The sequence below is a fragment of the Marmota monax genome, unplaced genomic scaffold, assembly GCF_021218885.2.
Source record: "Marmota monax isolate L192 unplaced genomic scaffold, Marmota_monax_Labrador192_F-V1.1 WCK01_AAM20220418_F8-fsc00028, whole genome shotgun sequence".
Taxonomy (NCBI): domain Eukaryota; kingdom Metazoa; phylum Chordata; class Mammalia; order Rodentia; family Sciuridae; genus Marmota; species Marmota monax.
The window spans coordinates 3,345,146-3,365,744 of record NW_026694779.1 but is presented as its reverse complement, the minus strand read 5'-3'; the positions used below and the strand labels follow the sequence as shown (position 1 = coordinate 3,365,744).

Sequence of the window (20,599 nt, the reverse complement as noted above, 5' to 3'; positions counted from 1 at the left end):
CGTCGTTACAGGGACGAAATGAGAAGGGACGCTATCGCTCCCATCCTCCAAACCTGAATGGTCTGGTTTTGGTGACTGGCCCTCTTCCTTTAGACTTTTCTGGAAACGAGGTGGTGTCGCACGTGTTGAGGGTGTGTGCTCTAAAGTCGCAAGATCCTTAGTTGTCTTAGTTTTTCTATCTGCAAAATGGCCGACAATGGTTTTACAGTATTAAATGAGGTAATGGATAATATAGAAGGATTAACACATCGTAAGTGTTAATCCTTGTTAGAAGCCATTGTTAAGTACTGGTGGTAGTTAATGTAGATTCCGGAGTCGGTCTGCTGGAGTTAGAATCCTGGACTATGGAAATAATAATTGTATTATTATTATTTTTATATTACTATTACAATTTATAATATAATGTAATACAAATTTATGTTATTATTATTATTATAATTCCTCACACAGATTTTTGTGAGGAATAAATGAATTATTAAATACAAACCACTTTAGGAAAAAAAAGCCCGGTAGGGCACCTAAAATACTGATAATTTATAACATTTAAGCGGGTCGGCAGGCTGAGAAAGGAGCACCGCACGTTCAAAGCCAGCCTTGGCAATTTAGCGAGGCCGAAAGAAACTTAGCGAGATCTTGTCTCAAAAAAAAAAAATAAATAAAGGCTGGGGATGTGGCTCAATCCCCTGGATTCAGTCCCTGGTACAAAACAAAACAAGAAAAAAAGACTTTCTGGGGCTGGGAGCATAGGTCAGTGGCAGAGCTCTTGCATAGTGCATGAAGCCCTTGGGTTCCATCCTTAGCCCTCAGGCGTAGGGAGGACTTTCTCCGGAAAATTGTCCCTGCTTTTCTTCTCCACCTAGACTAAATTTCATTGTAAGCCTTCACTCAGAGTAACCTGTACTTTCCTTTTATAGGATTTACCCAACTGAAGTTAAATGTATTAAGACTATTAGCCTTTATACTGTAAACTCCCTCTGGGCAGCAGCGTCCATGTCCATCTTGTTCACAGTTGTAACCCCAGCACCTAGCACAGTCCTTATATTGTATTGAATTAATGAGTTAAAAGACAGGTGTCTTGAATCTCAGAGGAAGAGCTGTGAATTTTCTCCTTTTAGGAAGTGTTCTAGTGAAAGAGGAAACTAGGAAAACAAGTCTTGAAGAATTGCCCAAATGTGGGAGTTGAAATGTGTTGAGCACATGGTGATAGAATTAGTATGAAGACTAAAATTCTTTTGGTTTTGGAAAGAACATTTATTTTTTTAAACTGTAATTTTGACTTATCAGAATTTTGCTTCTAGAGGATAACTTTTTTCCTGTCGTTTTACTCTTGTAAGTTGACTCTTGTAAATTATTTACTCTTGTAATTTAAGTGTGGAGAACTTCACTCAAAATGATTTCCAAAAGAACACTTTCAAAATCTGAGGATAAAGAGACCCTGATGGAAGATGCCTCCAGTAAGTATTTGCCATTTATTGCTTTATTTCCTATAGGAAATGTATGAGACATTTAGTGATATGTAAAGTTTTTACTTTTCAAGTCCTAGGCATCATCAAGGCCTAATAGATACAGCATGAAGAATCTACTGTCAGGAGATCTGGGATAGAGTTCTATCTCTGTTTCCACATATAACTTCAGGCATACCCCTCTAAGCATCAGTGGCTACATTCATTAGAGGATTTTGTCTTATCTGTGGACTTCTGTACATTATCTCTGTGTTGGGACACAAAGAAAAGACAGTCCCCATCTTTTTAAAAAGCTTGGTCTTTTCTAGCTTAAAAAGTTAAGGTAGCTATGGTAGTGATATATAAAGGAAAGGTATGTGAAAGCAGAGGCAAAGAAACTGTATAGAGCTTTGCCCAAATGAGAATGTGACTGACAAAGACCCTAGGAGTTTGGAAAAGAAGAAACTGAAAGTTCTTTTCATTTATTAAACTCATTTAAGGGCTGGAGTTGTGGCTTGGGCTGGGGTTGTGGCTCAGTGGTAGAGCACTCGCCTTGCACGTGCAGGACCCTGGGTTCGATCCTCAGCACCACATAAAAATAAGTAAGTGAAATAAAGGTATTGTGTCCAACTACAACTAAAAATAAATATAAAAAGAATCATTTAAGGTTGTTCTAACTGATTGAAGTGTTCTTTCTTATTAGCTTATAGGAATTTAGGTCTGACTCATGGTCAAATACAACTGATGTTGATGAAAATGTTATTGACAATATTTAGAATAAAGAAATAAAATTTTAAGGCTAAAACCCTGTTAGTAAAGGCTTGATTTAGGCTCTATCTGTTGGTGAAGGAATTGTAGAATACAGACAAATTGATAAAAAAATTGAAACTGAAGAAAAATAATATAAGAAGTTACTAAATGAAGATTTTGTACTTTCAAAATACTGTTCTCTAAAAGGGAAGAGACTTCTGAGTTAAATTTATGAGAAGGGACTTTGTTTTTTTTGGTGTGATGAGCAAACTCAATCTTTTCTGGTTATGCCTAAATTTCTTTTTTTTTTTTGGGTTCAGGGATTGAACTCAGTGGCATTCAACCACTGAGCCACATCCCCAGCTCTATTTTGTATTTTATTTCGAGACAGGGTTTCACTGAGTTGCTTAGCATCTTGCTTTTTGCTGATGCTGGCTGTGAACTCGTGATCCTGTCTCAGCCTCCTAAGCTGCTGGGATTACAGGTGTGCACCACTGTGCCAAGCCTAAATTTCTTTAAGGAAGGTAGTGAGTGGTCTTTGTTTCATTCTGTTTAAGGCTTTGTTGTTGGTTTTTTTTTTTTTTTCCTTTGTTAGGAGGGATTAAACTCAGGGCCTATCCCCAGACCTTTTTCTTTTATTTTGAGACAGGGTCTTGCTAAATTGCTTAGGGCCTTGCTAATTTGCCAAAACTGGCTTCAAACTTTGGATTCTCCTGCCTTAGCCTCCCCACCCCCATAGCTGGAATTACAGGTGTGCACCACTGTGCCTAGCTTGTTACTTTTTATTGGTTGAAAACCTTGGGATAAAACCAATCTGTGCTTTGTATTAAAGATGTGATGTAGGAGAACCTGTTCCATTCTGTTATTTATTTATTTATTTATTTTTGCATTACAATTCTTAATACACCATTATACAATGATTTATCATGTCTCTGATTATTTATAAGGTATGTTGATACCAAATTCACATCTGTATTTTGTATAATGATGAGGGTCTCCTTTTACCATCCATGCTAATCCCCTCCATTCTGTTTTTGTATACACACCATTGATCCTCAAATTTGGTGTACATCAGGATTATTACCTGAGGAGTTTGTAAAAAAAAAAAAAAAATTAGACTCCTAGGTGCCATTCTCAAGATTTCACTCAGTAGTTCTAGAATTTAGCCTGGGAATGTGCATTTTTTTTTTTTTTTTTTTTTTAATTTTTTAATATTTATTTTTCAAGTTTTGGCGGACACAACATCTTTGTTTGTATGTGGTGCTGAGGATCGAACCCAGGCCGCACGCATGCCAGGCGAGCGCGCTACCACTTGAGCCACATCCCCAGCCCCTGGGAATGTGCATTTTAATAAGCTTTTCAGTGATTTCAATACAGTGGTTTGACAATAACTTGAGAGAGCTGACTGCTTTAGGTTTTGGGTGGAAAGCATTCTGTTTATTCTTGTTTCAAGTGGTACAATTTGATTTCTTCAAATGAAAACCTGGTAAATATAATTCTGTGTGCTGCTTGTTTTATTTTTCTATTTGGAAGTCAGTATTGCTGACCATTGTTAGAGATAGTTCATTTCATTGTAGCACCAATTCTAGTCTTAATACTTCAGGAACACCCCAGATTTCCTCTCAAAGGTATTATTCCTGGATTTACATTTTAATCTTTTTTTTTAAAATATATATATATATATATATTTTTAGGTGTAGATGGACACAACACAATGCCTTTATTTTTATGTGGTGCTGAGGATTGAACCCGGGTCCCACCCGCGCTAGGCGAGCACTCTACTGCTGAGCCACAATCCCAGCCCCTTAATCTTTGTTTTACTTTTTTTTGTCATAATCTTTAAAATTTTGTCTGTTTTCAGGAGCCAGGAAGAAATCACTTTCCAAAAAGACAAAGGAACCTTATGCTTCTAATGAAGTTGAAGAAAATGACAGTGTCTTTCTAAGACTTCTTAAGACATCAGGACTTATTCTTAAAACTGGAGAGAATCAAAATCAACTAGGTAATATTTTATCTAAATCTGTTTTTGGGGTTTAATGACAGGGCTTAGGATTAAATCGTGGATTTTTCTACATTGAGAGGCAGTGAAGATTAAAGATGAGTGGATCATCTGTCAGGAGAAAAGAATGAAATTACTTTTTAGAGAATATTGTTTTATTCTGTTGTACTGGTTAATGCACATTAAGTACTTCTAATTTTTTTTTTCCAGGAAAAAAAAAAGTTATATGCTAGTATTCTTCCATGCTTTCTTGTGAAAAATATATTAATATCCAGGAAGTAAATAGATTGTGTCAGAATAATTTCAGAGAAAAATGTATAGAGTTACATAAGGCCCTGTTTTTAGGGCATAGTTTATTCTATTGTGCTAAGGTTATGGCAGGTGTTTTTTTAGGACACTTAGTGACTATCCTCTATTAAAACTACATCTAGGGGCTGGGGTTGTGGCTCAGTGGTAGTGCGCTTGCTATTGTGTTAAAACAACAACAACTACATTTTTACTGCGGGTTTAGGAAGCTTCAAACAAAATTAGGTTGAAGATATTTTAAGTGGTTTTATCAGATTAGAGACTCAGATCTTTTGGGAAGAAAACTGTTAGATGTCACAGACCATGGTAACCAGCTCTCTTTCTTTCCTCATAGCTGTGGATCAAATAATTTTCCAAAAGAAGCTATTGCAGTCCCTGAGGAAGCATCCTTCGTATCCCAAAGTATGTATTTTCTCTGGTATTTTTGATTTTTTTCAGCAGTACTCTGGAATTAGGAATTTAAAGACACTTGCAAATAGTTGAGTGGGCTAGAATAATTTTTAGTTGACAATAAATGTTAAAACTGATAGTCTTACTCTCATTTATATTTAAAATCTCATTAAGGTGATAGAAGAATTTGTTGATGGCCTGGAATCTTACATTGAAGACCATGACAGTTTCAGGAATTGCCTTTTGTCTTGTGAACGTCTACACGACGAGGAAGCCAGGTGTGGAGAGGAGGCATGGAGCCTCCATAAATTCAGTCTCTTACAGTAACTGGCTTGGGTGTGGGGGGTGCAGTTTTTTATAATTTCACTTTTGATTTGTAGCTCGTTTTCTCTCAGAGTTTAAACCTAAACTTAAAATTGTTAAATTTGTGACTTTAAGGCTAAGCACTAGAGTGTTTTCTAGACTACTTCTACCTGTGTTGATAGAACTTAAAATTCTCTACCTCTCTATCATGTTCTGTATTTCTTGTCTAACAAGATTATATAGTGGCCACCCGCATGCCTGTAATCCCAGTGGCTTGGGAAGCTGAGGCAGGAAGATCATGAGCTCAAAGCCAGCCTCAGCAATTAAGTGAGGCCCTAGGCAACTCACCAAGATGCTCTAAATAAAATATGTGAGGCACTGTCGATCCTCAGTACCACATAAAAATAAACAAGTAAAATAAAGGCATTCTATGTATCTATGACTACAAAAAAACAGGGAGTGGGCTGGGGTTGTGGTTCAGGTTAGGCACTGCTGGGTTCAATCTCCAGTACCACACCTCCCTAAAAAAGATTATATTGTGGGCTTAATCTTTAGATTGTGTACCTAACCAGTTTTCTGGAGAAAAGATAGTAAAAATGTTAAAAAAAAAAAAAAGGAAAACAAAATAGTAAACAAATGTGTCTTTTATAGCATGGGCGCATCTTACTCTAAGAGCCTCATCAAACTGCTTCTGGGGATTGACCTATTACAGGTGAGACTCTACTACTTTTTCTGTGAACATTTGATAGATATGATTTGTGGTATGTGCCCAATTATAAGTGGCTAGAACAGGGCAGAGTAGGGTTAATTGGAGAGTTTAAGTTTGCAACAGCCTTATCATAGCTCGTTTGGTGAGCTGAGTCTGTTAGGGTTATTTAGGGTATTATTTACATCTCTGAACTGTGCCCATTAGTCCCTCTCATCTGGCAGTCCCTTTTATTCACTCAGCATCTAAGTCCTCTTTCTGAAGGCTGCATCCTATGTGCACTGAGAACCTTATAATCTTTGTCACACTCACATTTGCATCATTTCCCAATTAGCTTTTTAGTTGCTTAATAATTTAATTTTTCCCTTTCCTTCCCCCTTCTTTCTTTTTTAATGTATTGAGTGTTATGCAGTGGTATGTTTTAAATATCTCAAATTATACAAAATTAATGTACAGTGGAAAGTCTCCCTCCTATCCTATCCACCATTTTTCTTCTCCCCGTCTTTTATCTCTTCGTTTTCATTGGAAATCTTAAATATAATGCTTACCTTAAGTCTAAGAGCTCTTGTTCTCTGAAGAGAAGTCTTCTTCTCTTGAAAAATGTTCGATAAATTGCATGGAAATGGAAGGAGACCCTCAGGGTTATACAAAATTACATACAAGAGGAAATGAGGGGAAAGGGGAAAATAATACAAGGGGGAGAAATGAATGACAGTAGAGGGGGTAGAGAGAGAAGAGGGGAGGGGAGGGGAAGGGAGGGGGATAGTAGAGGATAGGAAAGGCAGCAGAATACAACAGACACTAGTATGGCAATATGTAAATCAATGGATGTGTAACTGATGTGATTCTGCAATCTGTATACGGGGTAAAAATGGGAGTTCATAACCCACTTGAATCAAAGTGTGAAATATGATATATCAAGAACTATGTGTGATGTTTTGAACAACCAACAATAAAAAATTTAAAAAAAAGTGTTCGATAATTTTTAAAGAGTACATTTCATAGATTAACAGTTATGTTTGTTCATATTTTATTATCTGATTATTTTGTCTTAGCAATTGATTTTTACTATTTTAAAAGACAGATTATTCATATCTTTGTATTTCAGCAGCTTATGTTCAGTATCTATGTGAACATTCTTATAATTAAGAGGACATCAAGAGCTCTGGTGGGAGAGAATTCTGGCTAATTATATATTTCTGTTGTGTATTTTGAGACTATCTTGTAATGCTCTACATTTTTTTTTTTAGCCTGCCATTATCAAGATCTTATTTGAAAAGTTGCCAGAATTTCTTTTCAAAACGTAAGTGAAGTTTTTCTGGAATACTTTTAGCACCCTGTTAGAGTTGTTTCTCTCTGGAACATCATTGTTTTCTCTGAAGACCATGTTAATTATGATGCCAGGTTCTTACATGAGTACTAAACTTTTATTGGGGTACCTTTCTTTGAAATTTCATCTATTATTGGCTTCATAAGAAATTAGCAGAAATGTGGTTAAAAGTAAATAATATATATGTATGTACATGCATGGGATTATTCCTAGTGCCAATTGACTGGAGGCAGGTATTCTCTGAATATTGTTCTTTACCTTTTTGTTTTTATAGTGTATGTGTACTGCATATTTTTAAAAGTTTTTTACATTTAATTTAATTTTTTATTTTTAATTTTCTTTTAGTTGTAGATGGACATAATAGCTTTATTTTCTTTGCTTTTATGCGGTGCTAAGGATTGAACCCAGTGCCTCACATGTGCTAGGCAAGTGCTCTACCATTGAGCTACAACCCCAGCCCAGTACTCTCTAAGTGCTCTATCTATTTAAGTACTCTACCACTGAGCTACAACCCCAGCCCTGTACTATCTATTTTAAAAATTATTATGTCATAAAAAACTGAACAGTTTATAATAGAAAAGTAGACAGAGATCGTGAACAGACAATTCACAAATGCAAGAACATTAAACATTAAAAGTTCAATTTCATTAGCAAAGACACAGTTTTAAAACAATAAATGCATTTATTCTTTCCATTCTCAAAAGGGTCTTCTATGTTGAGTGTAATTAACAGGTATGTGCATTCATTGCTAATGAGCATATTAATTTGTTCAGTCATTTGAAAATCAAGAGGTAATACGTAAAACCTAAGGTTTTGGCCATGCGCATGCAACATGCTTATATTCCTAGGGGCTCAGGAGGCTGAGGCAGGAGGATCGTGAGTTTAAAGCCAGCGACTTAGGGAGACCCTAAGCAACTCAGTGAGACACTGTCTCTAATTAAATACAAAAATGGGCTGCAGATGTGACTCAGTGATAAGAGCCCCTGGATTTATTCCCTGGTACAAAAGAAAAAAAGGAAAAGAAGAACCTAAGGTTTTAGGTTGATGTAGCATAGTAGTAGAAGTGTGTGTGAGGGTGCTGGGTTCCATTCCCAGCATCACATACACAAAAAAAGACTTAGATTTTGCAGACCCTTTAATTCTCACTGCTCTCTCCTGTTTTACCCCAAAATGTTTACTAACTGAAAACAAAGACATAAGATTATTGTCTAAAATAACAAAAAAATTAGAACTGGTTATAGATTAGTGGTTGAGCTCTTGTACAGTATGCAGGAGGCTCTATGTTCAGTCCCCAGCACTGCAAAACAAAGCAAAAGAAAAACAACAAAACCACAGACAAGAAAATAACAAAAAATTGTGAACAACTGACATATTAAAAAATAGAAACATCATGTGGACATTAAAATTATAATGACTGGGGCTGGAATCATGACTCAGTAGTAGAGTGCTCATCTAGCAGTGCAAGTCCCTGGTTCAATCCTCAAGCACCATATAAAAATAAATTAAAGGTATTGTGTCCTACTACAACTAAAAATAAAATATTAAAAAAAATTATATTGACTATTTGATGCCATACATTAATTGAAAAAAAAAAAAAAACCCATGTTATAAATCAATGTCTTGTTTTAAAAAAATATAAACCATACATAATGCATTATTAATAGTGGATATCTTCGGTATGACAGATACATAGTCATTTTCATTTTCTCCATTTTATGTCCTTTACATAATATACTTTGAAGATGCATTTTTAAAAATTTCAGGTTTTAGATGAATGGTTCATAGTGGATGCTTTATGTTCTGGCTAAGTCTTTCTTAGTGCTTAAGATGGGCTGTGGAGGAAGGAGGGGAGGGCATGGGGAATTACTGGGGAATGAAATCTACAAAATTATGCTGCATCTATGTATGAATATACTAGAGTGAATAATAATAATTCAGTAATTAAAATACAATATTAGGGAGATCAGTGGAGCAGTCAGATGGCAGCTGGAGGAGATGAGGGAAAGAGAAAGTACTTGGGAATGAGATTGATCTTATTATGTCCATGTATGAGTATAGTATAGTGAATCTCACTATTATTTATAATTATAATGTCCCAATACAAAAATTTTTTTTAAAGATTGGTTGTAGTAAACAAGAACCAAGAATACTGTTAAGAAAAGGAGCTGGGGATAGTCCAAAAATTTAGGTTAGGAGGAAGGCATAGATTCTTATTTTGTGGAAAATAATAGTAACTGAGCCAACATTTCTTCATAAGTGAAGAAATGCTCGTCACAATACTTTCATGAACATAATCTAATTTGAACTCATGAGTTTTCATAGCAGTTGATGTGCTTGCCTTTTCTTTTTCATTGATGTAATAATTTTTTTACCTTTTGAAAAATATTATTCTATTCAGTTTTAATTTGTTAGCTTTCTATCTTTTAAAAATTATAATATATTAAGGTCCGTGTGATGGTGCACGCCTGTAATCCTAGGGAATCATGAAGCTGAGGAAGGAGGATTCTGAGTTCAAACCCAGCCTCAGCAACTTAACTAAGGCCCTGAGCAACTCTGTGAGACTCTGTCTCTAATAAAATATACTAAAGAGGGGCTAGGATTGTGGCTCAGTGGTACAGTGCTTGCCTGGCGTGTGTGAGGCCCTGGGTTCAATCCTCAGCACCATGTATAAGTAAATAAAGTAAAAAATCTAAAAAAAACCCCAAAATAAAAAAAACCAACAATCATACATTTTATATATATATATATATATATATATATATATATATATATATATATATATATATATATATATATAAAATAAAAGGGCTGGTGATATGGTTCCGTGGTTCAGTGGCTAAATGTCCTTGGGTTCAATCCCTGGTATAGAAAAAATTATATTAAGAAATACTATCTTGGGGCTGGGGATGTGGCTTAAGCGGTAGCGTGCTTGCCTGGCATGCGCGGGCGCTGGGTTCTATCCTCAGCACCACATAAAAATAAAATAAAGATGTTGTGCCCACCGAAAACTAAAAAATAAATATATATATAAAAAAGAAATGCTATCCAGCCCTATTTTCCCTTCTTTTATAAACTCTCTCCAGCTGTAGCCGTTGCTAATAGTTTGACGTGTCTTCTTCCAGACCTCTTTCTTAATATGTGTAACCCTATGTCTGCTGCTTTTTGGTCTAGCACATTGCCCAGTGCATGGAAATATTTCAGTAAATGTTAATTGAATGAATGGAATATTTTGCACCGTATTAGTGCTGTTATAGAAAAATCAGAAAGGCTAAGATCTGGGGCAGGGAGTGTAGCTCAGCAGCACTTCCTTAGCATGTGTGAGGCTCAGTATTCAATTCCCTGCACAAAAATAAAATAAAATAAAAAACAAAGTCTAACTTCCTTGAATTCTCATTCTAACCTTTCAGTGCGAGCAGTGATGGAATCAACATGCCTCGACTCATTTTCAGTCAATTAAAATGGCTTGACAGAATTGTGGATGGCAAGGTAGGCTTTGGAGCTTTATTATTATTCATATTTAAAGAATGTTTTTTGAGTGGATGTGAATCTGCAATATGTATACGGGGTAAAAATGGGAGTTCATAATCTGCTTGAATCAAATGTATGAAATATATATGTCAAGAGCTTTGTAATGTTTTGAACAACTATAATAAAAAAAAATTAAAAAAAAAATAAAGAATGTTTTTCGTACTTGCCAACTTTTAGAATTTGTAGGGTTTTCCCCCTTGTTTTTATGCTGAGCATTCACACTTTTCTGACTATCCATTAGCTTTTTCCAGTTTTCATAATTTTAGAATTATGATTATTTTGCCCTTTAAATTTTTTCAGAAAAGCTTATCTAATTATAAAATTAGATATCATTTAATATATAAATTAAATGTTTGGAAATAAATTACTTTTTCTAAGTAAAGAGATTGAAGTGTATTTCTGAAGTGATGAGATACCAAACCATCTTACTTCACTACAATTGTTTTAATTTGATTACATATTGAGGAACATTGTAAAAGTTTTTGTAGTTATATGATTTGTTATTCAAGCACCTTGATAAAGTTAAATCTATTTTGAGCCAAGTGCTTTAGGTTCATTTTTCTTTAGGAGTTTATAAATTCATCTTTCTAAGTTGACAGACATTCTGATGCTAAATTTCTGTTTGGAAGAATATGAGTTTTGGGGGTTTCATCTGGGATGGAATTTGGGGTCTGCCAATTAACCATGTATCCTTGGGTAATTCATTCATACATTTAAAATATGGGAATTATTGTAAAACCCCATAGTTGTGAAGATTAAATGGAATAATGTATGTAATAGACCTATTAGATAATATACTATCCATCTTATATTTTTTTCTGTTTTGTTTTATATGAAATGATCTGGGCCATTTGCCTCTAAACTTAAGTTTTGAGCTTGCATCTGTAGTTGAGATATTGTACAAAAGATAACTTGAGCTCTGCATTTCATGAGTAGGTAGTGTTTCTGTATTCAGGATAATGTGCTGCAATTCTAATAGTGTCCCTCACTGCAGGACCTTACCACCAAGATCATGCAGTTGATCAGTATTGCTCCAGTGTACCTGCAACATGACTTTGTTACCAGCCTACCTGAGATCTTAGGGGATGCCCAGCATGCTGATGTGGGGAAAGAACTCAGGTAGATGAGCACTCTGCTACTATCTCAAAGAGGCACCAATATGGGAGCTTTATCGCTGCAGTGTGTAGAGTGGTAGTAATATGGTATCAAAGGAGCATGGTATATCTATCTCTCAATAATAGGGCATGGGATTTGACTTGTATTTTTAATGACAGGTATATATTTGAATAGACCCATCTGCTTTTTATTCTTTTTTTTTTTTTTTTTAATTTTTTATTGTTGGTAATCTGCTTTTTTTCCCCCAATATTTTTTAGTTGTAGAAGGACGTAATACCTTTATTTTACTTTACTTCTTTATTGGTGCTGGAGATTGAACTCAGGGCTTTGTGCATGTATCAACTGAGCTATATTCCCAGCTCTATTTTATTTTTATGTGATGCTGAGTATTGAACCCAGTGCTTAACATTTGCTAGGCAAGCATTTAACCACTGAGCGATAACTTAAGCCCCAAGACCCATATACTTTTTAAAAAATGATATACCTGTGAATGAAGATGTCTTGATTAGGATTAGGTATACAAATTTGGCATATAAGAACTTGAACATGATGACTTTGTTTCATTAGCATTTCCTCCAAGGAATTCTCAATCTGACTTGCACATCACGATTATTTATGGATTTTTTAAACATCTACATTCTTTTTTTTTAATTCTAATTTGTTATACATGATGGCAGAATGCATTTCAATTTATAGTACACATAAAGCACAATTTTTCATGTCTGTGGTTATACACAGGGTTACATCATTCGTGTCTTCATACATGTTCTAGGGTAATGATATCCATCTCATTCCACCATCTTTCCCACGCCCCCTTCCTTCCCCTCCCTCCCCTTTGCCCTATCTAAAGTTCCTCCATTCCTCCCGTGGTGGCGGCCCACTCCCCATTATGGATCAGCATCCACATATCAGAGAAAACATTCGGCCTTTGGATTTTGGGGATTGCCTTACTTAGCATGATATTCTCCAGCTCCATCCATTTACCTGCAAATTTCATGATTTTATTCTCTTTTAATGACAAATAATATTCCATTGTGTATATATACCATAGTTTCTTTATCCATCCATTTATTGAAAGGCATCTAGGTTGGTTCCACAGTTTAGTGGATTGTGGTGGTATAAACATTGATGTGGCTGTTTAACATCTACATTTTTTGAGTCCCTACATGATTCATTGTGATATACTCCCTGCATTAGACCTGTTGCTGATACCCATTGCTTACTGCCATTCATTTGAAAAATAGTACTATAATTGGTGGATTAGTAATAAAGAAGGGAGAACTACATCCCTAGAATATAGCTTCTGTATTAATGTAACTTTTTACTTGTCCTAGAGGTAGTTTTTAAAAAATTTGAATTCTGCAGTTGCCTACTTCCAAATATGTCCAGTGATTTGCTTTTGTGCTTTTGGGCAGGATGCTCCCTTTGGGTGGGGTCCTAACTGCTCACTTTGCCTGCTTCCTGCCAGCTTGTTCTTTTGTACAGCCTTCTTTTAGAGTCCATCCCTATACTTTTCACTACTGTATGCTCTTGTAGCACCCTGTATATGCATCTTTTATATTTAATCATGCTCTATTGTAATTGTTCTGTTTTTGTTTTTTTTTTTTTTTTCTATTTTCAGGAAGGATGTTTGCCAAACTCAATAGTGACCTCTGGGTAGTTGGTGTGGTGAAGGAGGGCTTCTTGTTTCTTAATTTATTTACTTGAATTTTTATAATGAGCAATGAGCATGTATTTTTTTTTATAATGAAGACAGCTTCTAGTGAAATATAACATCAGTATTTTAATTGGAACTGAGTACAACTGGCCCTCTGTATGCACATCCTCTGATTCAATCAACTATAGATCAAAACTATTCAGAATAAATGCTGCATCTGTATTAACATGTGCAGACTTTTTCCTTGTCATTTTTCCCTAAGCAATATAGTAGAAGAGGGGCAGGGGTTGTGGCTCAATGGTAGAACACTTGCCTGGCATGTGTGAGTTACCGGGTTTATTTCTCAGCGTTGCATATAAATAAATAAAGGTTCATTGACTAAAAAATATAGCAGAAAAACTATTTACATAGCATTTACCTAGTTTTAAGTGTTATAAATGATTCAGAGATGATTTACTGTTTATAGGGAACTGTATAGGGCATATCCAAATGCTATGCCATTTTATGTAGGGGACTTGAGCATGTATTCAATTTGGTATCCATGAGGAGTGGGGTCCAGAAATCCAAGGTCAGATACCAAGGGACAACTGTGTATCCTGTCTTTCCATAATCTGATGAGTCATTTTTCTCAAGTGTTTAATCTGCCTAGTTCTCTTTAAACCTTTATACAACTTTCTTTTTCCAACATTCACAGTGACCTATTAATGGAGAATACTCCCCTTACCGTCCCAATCCTGGATGTCCTTTCCAGTCTCCGACTTGACTCAACCTTCCTATCTAAGGTAGGAAAGACTGTGCCCTCCAGAAACAGGGCCAGCTTTCTGACCTCTTGGAACCATTGTCAGTTAGGCATTACCTTGGAAGAAATTATGTAAAGAAAATTGCCCTTTGAAACTGTACTGAATGACATTTGATCTTTTTTTCTCTTCAGTGAGTTTCAGATGCTCTAAAGTTAAAACTTTATGTCTCAGCCTCCTGAACTTCTGGGATTGCAGGCATGCATCTCTGTGCCTGGTGGGATAACACATTTTTATGCTTTCTTAGAGCCAATTGTGAATTCGGGCTTCAAAATGTAAGACAATACACTTGCCAGCTGTTTGTGAGGAAGTTTTTGCATTAACAATTGAAAACTTGTAATTTGGAGGATAGCAAAAGAAGGCGTTTTTTTCCCTCAAGTTGTGGATGGGAAAACTGAGAGTTATGTTTCTGATTTTACCTAAGAAGTCAGTTTGGGGTTGAGGTAGAGACATGGAAATAGTTAAGGTTTGTGTGCTTTCTAATTTTAGGTCCGCCAGTTGGTGATGGGTAAGCTGTCCTCAGTCGCTTTGGTTGACTTACCTGTGATAATCAAGTTCATTCTTCATTCCATAACAGCCACCAATGCACTTGAGGTATAGTACTCTTTCCCACCCAACGTAGATAAAGGTACATCAGGATAAATTTATTTAAATTAATAGATCCATATTGCTCTTCTCTGGCCCCAAACTAAATGATAAATACTGATTAATCCACATAGCATTCAGGGAAAAGAATGATACTATGATTGATTATTATGTATAAGCCCTTACAGGAATTTCTGTGTACCTCAAAGAATTCTGGAATTTGGGTGTGACATACTATACCTGCATTAACCATTCTCATCAACTATTTCAATGTTGCCTTGTCCAGCATTTAAACTTTCTTCAGTCTTTAAGGGGTTGTTATAATTCTGTCGAGAGAATGGGCTGTCTCTATCCACTATGACCACAACAACATGGCTAATTTTACTTTCTTCAGGTAATTTCTGAGCTTCGGGAGAGGTTGGATCTGCAGCATTTTATTTTGCCATCAATGTTTCAGGCTTCCCAAATCAAGTTGAAAATTACAGGAGCAAGGTAATAGAGCTTTTGACAGTTGCCATCCTTTTTCTAGCAGTAAAAGAAAAGTTTTCTGACATCTGTTTTTTCTGAAAGTCAGGACTGTTGGAACTTAATACTTAAAATTTACAAATAATGGTAGTAATATTACATTCACGTACAGTACCATTTAGTTTCTCACGTCGTGTGTGTGTGTGTGTGTGTGTGTGTGAGAGAGAGAGAGAGAGAGAGAAACGCCATTCAGATCACTTCCATCTGGACTGCAAGTTTTTTACATATGCGATTATGACTTGCTCCCAGGTACCTGGCTAGGAAACAGGTACTGAGATGTTCTTCTTTGGTCAGTAGAAGAAACAATTTTTTTCCTCTCTTCTACTTGTAGTTCTTCAGAATACCAAGAAGATGACAGTCCAAACTGTGTTATGCTTCTCTTTGATATCTTAAAGTTGACTGTTAGGTATGAGAAAATCATTTCAGAAGCCTGGATTAAGGTGAGTGAGATCTTTGGAACATCATGGAGGAAAGGGGTGTTAATCAGTGATGGATAATGTAAGTAAGAAGTAGAAATGAACTCCCATTTTTACCCTTATACAGATTGCAGAATCACATCAGTTACACATCCACTGTTTTACATATTGCCATACTAATGTCTGTTGTGTTCTGCACTTGAATCAAATGTATGAAATATGATATGTTAAGAACTATATAATGTTTTGAACAACTAATAATAAAAATAAAAAAAAAAAAGATAAGTAGAAATAACTGGGCATGGTGACGCACGCCTATAATGCCAGTGCGCAGGAGGAACATGAATTCAAAGCTAGCCTCAGCAAGACCCTATTTCTAAATAAAGTACACTCAGTGGCTGAGTGCCCCTGAGTTCAGTCCTGTTCCTGTCCCCCGCAAAAAAAACTTAGAAATAAAAACTGAGATAAAAATGATAGATGATTGGCAGATTGGCTGTCAAGTCACAGAACAGGGCATGCTGAATAAGGCATGAAGAAATGTTCCACTGATCTGTCGTAATGTTTTTGTGACCCTCTTTTTCCCCAGGCAATTGAAAACATTGAGTCTGAGCACAAGGTAATGCTTTTGTCCTACGAATTTTAAGTATTATAGTCTAAGTAGTGACTTCAGCTAGCTTGTTCTGTTTTCTCTCTCCCTTCAGTTGTTCCTTCTGTGTCTTCTCTAGCTCCTCCAATAAATAATTGCTACTGGGCAACTTGCCAGATGGTCTGCTCCTACTGGTTAATTTTTGCAGCAAAATAAGCCTATAGTATCCAGAAAGAGAAATCTGGACATTTCAAACATAAGTTGTAGTCAAAGAAAGTGACATCTCTACTTGGGTCAGTCCTATCCCTGCTTTGTCTGATAACCCTTTCTTTCTCCTACCTGGTGGAATTGTCGAGATGATGGCATTTTGTGTTTTACTTTACTTTATCCATGTAGTCCTGAGTAGATCAAAGTCTTCCCACTGTCAAGATCTGGTACTGGTCTTTCTCTTATTTCTAGAAGCCAGATGATTGAGTTTCTTATGTACTGATTTGATCTCCCTAAAGCTTTTTTTTTTTTTTTTTAGTTGGAATCTGTTTTGTTCTGTGGGATTTTTGTTAGACTATTCAGTTGTTGTTGAAAGACTATCTTAAAAGCTTTTCTGATATGGAATAAAAGACTGAAAATAATATTTTTTTAAAAATAGTTTTTTAGTTGTAGGTGGACACAATACCTTTATTTTATTTACTTATTTTTATGTGGTACTAAGGATTGAACCCAATGCCTCGCTCATGCTTGGCAAGCACTCTACCATTGAGCCACAACCCCAGCCCACAAAACAGTTTTTTTAATGATGAAAATATATTCTGGAATTGGCAAGTGATTTAATCTTTTGACAAATGTGAAGATGTTCAAAATTACTTCTTTGATAATATCACTTTCACTTATGTTCTGATGTGTTTTTAAGACAGTGGTTAATAATCATGGCACTTTATTTCTTTGAAAAATATTTCTGGCTTTTGTGAAAATTGAGGCACTCCCATGGGAGTATGTTGAAAAAGTAAATATATTTATTCTGAGTTTTAATGGGAAAATGTTGAGAGCTACTCTTTTATTATAGTAAATGTACTGATTTACTAACTATTTTCATCTGTTGTGTACTTATCAATAGAGTTTCGACCTGGCAATGATTTTCATCATTTATAGCACTAATACTCAGGCAAAGAAGAACATTGAGAGGGTGGTAAAAAACAAGATCCGATCTGGCTCTATTCAAGAAGACTTGCTGGAGAGTACTTTCTGTATTCATTATGTGGTAAGTGTCAGAAAGTTAGGCAATATTAGTCTGACATATATAGAGAGGTAACTGTTCCTATCCAGTGTAGAATTCCTAATATCTTTGCTGAGTGTTTGTTTTTCAGAAGGAGTTCCAACATTTCAAAACATGTGAGAGGTCTGAGGGCATAGCTCAGTGGTAGAATGCTTGCCTAGCATTCACAAGGCCCTGGGTTCAATCCCCAGTACTTAGGGGAAAAATCCAACAAAATAGGATTCTTTTTATTTATTTTTTTAATATTTATTTTTAGTTTTCGGTGGACACAACATCTTTGTATGTGATGCTGAGGATCAAACCCGGGCCGCATGCATGCCAGGCGAGCGCGCTACCACTTGAGCCACATCCCAGCCCACAAAATAGGATTATTACCTTGATTGAGACATTATCGTCTTAGTAAACAAATCTAAGGTTTTTTTTGTTTTTTTTTTTTTTAAGATTGATTTTCATGAAATTAAAACTAATTTTAACTGACTTAAATTCAGTTCTTTTATAGGAATTGTTTTAATTCAGGTCTTCGGATTCTGCCCTATAAGTTGATTTTTAATCTAAGATAAAAGTCTTCTACAGCTGCCTGTCATCTCATTATTGAGACTTTTGAATCTTTTTTTTTTTAATATTTTTCAGTTATCGACTTTACTTATTTATTTGTTCATATGTGGTGCTGAGAATCGAACCTAGTGCCTCACACATGCCAGACAAGTGCTCTATCACTGAACTACAACCTCAGCCCCAGAGACTTTTTAATCTTAATTTTGCATTTGTCATTTTACTTGTCTGGTTCTCTGCAACTTGCAGCTTTGTAAATTGGCCTTACAAAATCTTGTCCAAAGATGTTTGTAAAAACCTTGAAAAAAATAAGAACCAGAAGAATGCTAGTAGAGATGTAAATATGGATCTGTTGATCCATTAGTGTTTCAACATTTGACATTGAGAACCGCAGGTGATGATTCTTATCAAAATGTGAACCATTCAAACTGGAATTTCAGAAGCTGGGAGTAGTGTTTTGCTAGCTAAATATTAGAAGGGTTTGGTTTAGGAATTAATAAAAATACGTAGTTGCGTCTTAAGATTTTATATAGAAAATGGGTTTAATATTTGTATTATTATGTTATGTATTTTGTCGAGTACTGGGGATCAAATCTAGGACCTCACACATATAAGACAAGCAGTCTACCACTGAGTTATAAGTTATCCCTAGCCTTTTCTTTTCTTTTTTTTTTTTGACAAAGGGTCTCACTAAATTTCCCAGGCTAGCCTTGAACTTGGAATCCTCTTCCCAAGTCACTAGGACTGTAGGTGTGTGCTGCCATGCCCAACCAAAAGGGATATTTTCTTAAGAGATACTAGTGGTTAATAGCAACTCTTAGAAATAACCATTATTTCTAATAATTATTTTATTAATTATTAAATAATAACTAATTATTTCTAATAGTTTTTCCCATAGTTTGTTTTCTGTTTATTCTTTGCTTTTTCAGGTTCTGAAGGATATTTGTCCATCCATTCTATTACTGGCTCAGAGTTTGTTCCACTCTCAAGATCAAAATATAATTTTGTTTGGCAGTCTCCTATACAAATACTCATTTAAGTTTTTTGACACTTACTGCCAGCAGGTATGTTGAAATATTTATTTTGGTTAAGGAGGTAAGAGAATGAAAGAATTCTGAGTGAATTGCATGTGATGTAATGTTTATTTCTTCAGTTGGAAAGCATTAAGAAAGAACTGGACTTTAGGAAAGGTCAGTTCTGTTCCCTGTCTTAAAATGAGGAGTCTGATGTGGGGTATCTTGTGAGCTTCAGAATTCTTTGGGTCTAAAATTAAAGTCCAAATTCATTCTACTTCAGATACACATGGCTGAATGGGTTGGGTTTTTAGGTAGCTTTCCCAGTACAGGGATGACAAACTTAGCTTTAAATAATAAACTCCATTTGATCCTAGAGTTGTCCCTTAAAAATAAGTATAGTAAAAAATAAATGAGAAATATTTAAGTTCTAACACTGTCCCCATGAACATGAGACACAAAATTTAATAGTGCATATCCAGAGGGAGGGCTATACTTGTGGAGAGTGATTATGAAAGCTAAGCAACTCACCAAGATGCTGTCTCTAAAATACAAAAAAGGGCTGGGGATGTGGCTCAGTAGTTGAGTGCCCCTGATTTCAATCCCTGGTACCCTCCTCTTCTCCAAAACAGAAAATCTATAAAACTTTTACCTCCTTGAGTGCCATCTTTTCAAGAAATTTCAACAGATGATGTCCAACCTTAACTTTAAGAGTAAAATTCAACTCATATGGGAAAGAGAAAGAAAGATACACCAAGGATCAAAATCAGGAGGGCTGAGATAGTGTTCACTGATAAATTGTGGGAAATAGGTTAAGATGGGATGATAGTGAAGTTCCATTGTCTGAAGCCAATGACAATGAAAATTAGATAATAAATAATAAGACCAGGTGAGTTGTGATTTTAACAAAGGAGAAACTGGAAAGTTCTTGGGCATGAACCCCTTTTGATAGACTGTGCCGTATTTTTTTTTTTCCCACACTGTCCTATTGACTCCCTCTCTGCATTGTACAGGAAGCAGTTGGTGCCCTAGTGACCCATGTCTGCAGTGGGAATGAAACGGAAGTTGATACTGCATTGGATGTCCTCCTTGAGTTGATAAGATTGAATCCATCTGCTATGAGACTGAATGCTGTCTTTGTGAAGGTATGTCTTGGCTCTTTTGTTGTATGTATTGAATAATTTTTCTTTGTTGAATGTGTTTGAGAGTAATCTAATGTCTGTTAGTAGTCACTTATTTTGTATTCTTTAGATTCTGAGCATTACAATGGGTGGGAAGAGTGGAAGGAAGTACATTGATGGGCCAATAATACGAAAAAATGACTCATC

General features: G+C 35.6%; 1 protein-coding gene across 2 annotated transcripts in view; it reads left to right on the top strand.

The window, feature by feature from the left end:
- The window catches only part of Fancd2 (FA complementation group D2), a 57,755-nt gene that overhangs the window by 283 nt on the left and 36,873 nt on the right, over nucleotides 1-20,599 (top strand). For both annotated transcript variants that reach the window (XM_046425485.2, XM_046425484.2), the window contains exons 2-17: nucleotides 1,371-1,454; nucleotides 4,054-4,194; nucleotides 4,832-4,899; nucleotides 5,062-5,165; nucleotides 5,842-5,902; nucleotides 7,147-7,199; nucleotides 10,634-10,712; nucleotides 11,749-11,873; nucleotides 14,222-14,309; nucleotides 14,814-14,918; nucleotides 15,304-15,401; nucleotides 15,766-15,874; nucleotides 16,437-16,466; nucleotides 17,548-17,691; nucleotides 19,188-19,322; nucleotides 20,285-20,416. In XM_046425485.2, coding sequence (XP_046281441.1) covers nucleotides 1,391-1,454; nucleotides 4,054-4,194; nucleotides 4,832-4,899; nucleotides 5,062-5,165; nucleotides 5,842-5,902; nucleotides 7,147-7,199; nucleotides 10,634-10,712; nucleotides 11,749-11,873; nucleotides 14,222-14,309; nucleotides 14,814-14,918; nucleotides 15,304-15,401; nucleotides 15,766-15,874; nucleotides 16,437-16,466; nucleotides 17,548-17,691; nucleotides 19,188-19,322; nucleotides 20,285-20,416 — 1,536 coding nt within the window. In that variant the 5' untranslated portion in view covers nucleotides 1,371-1,390. The remainder of the gene's footprint in view (nucleotides 1-1,370; nucleotides 1,455-4,053; nucleotides 4,195-4,831; nucleotides 4,900-5,061; nucleotides 5,166-5,841; nucleotides 5,903-7,146; nucleotides 7,200-10,633; nucleotides 10,713-11,748; nucleotides 11,874-14,221; nucleotides 14,310-14,813; nucleotides 14,919-15,303; nucleotides 15,402-15,765; nucleotides 15,875-16,436; nucleotides 16,467-17,547; nucleotides 17,692-19,187; nucleotides 19,323-20,284; nucleotides 20,417-20,599) is intronic.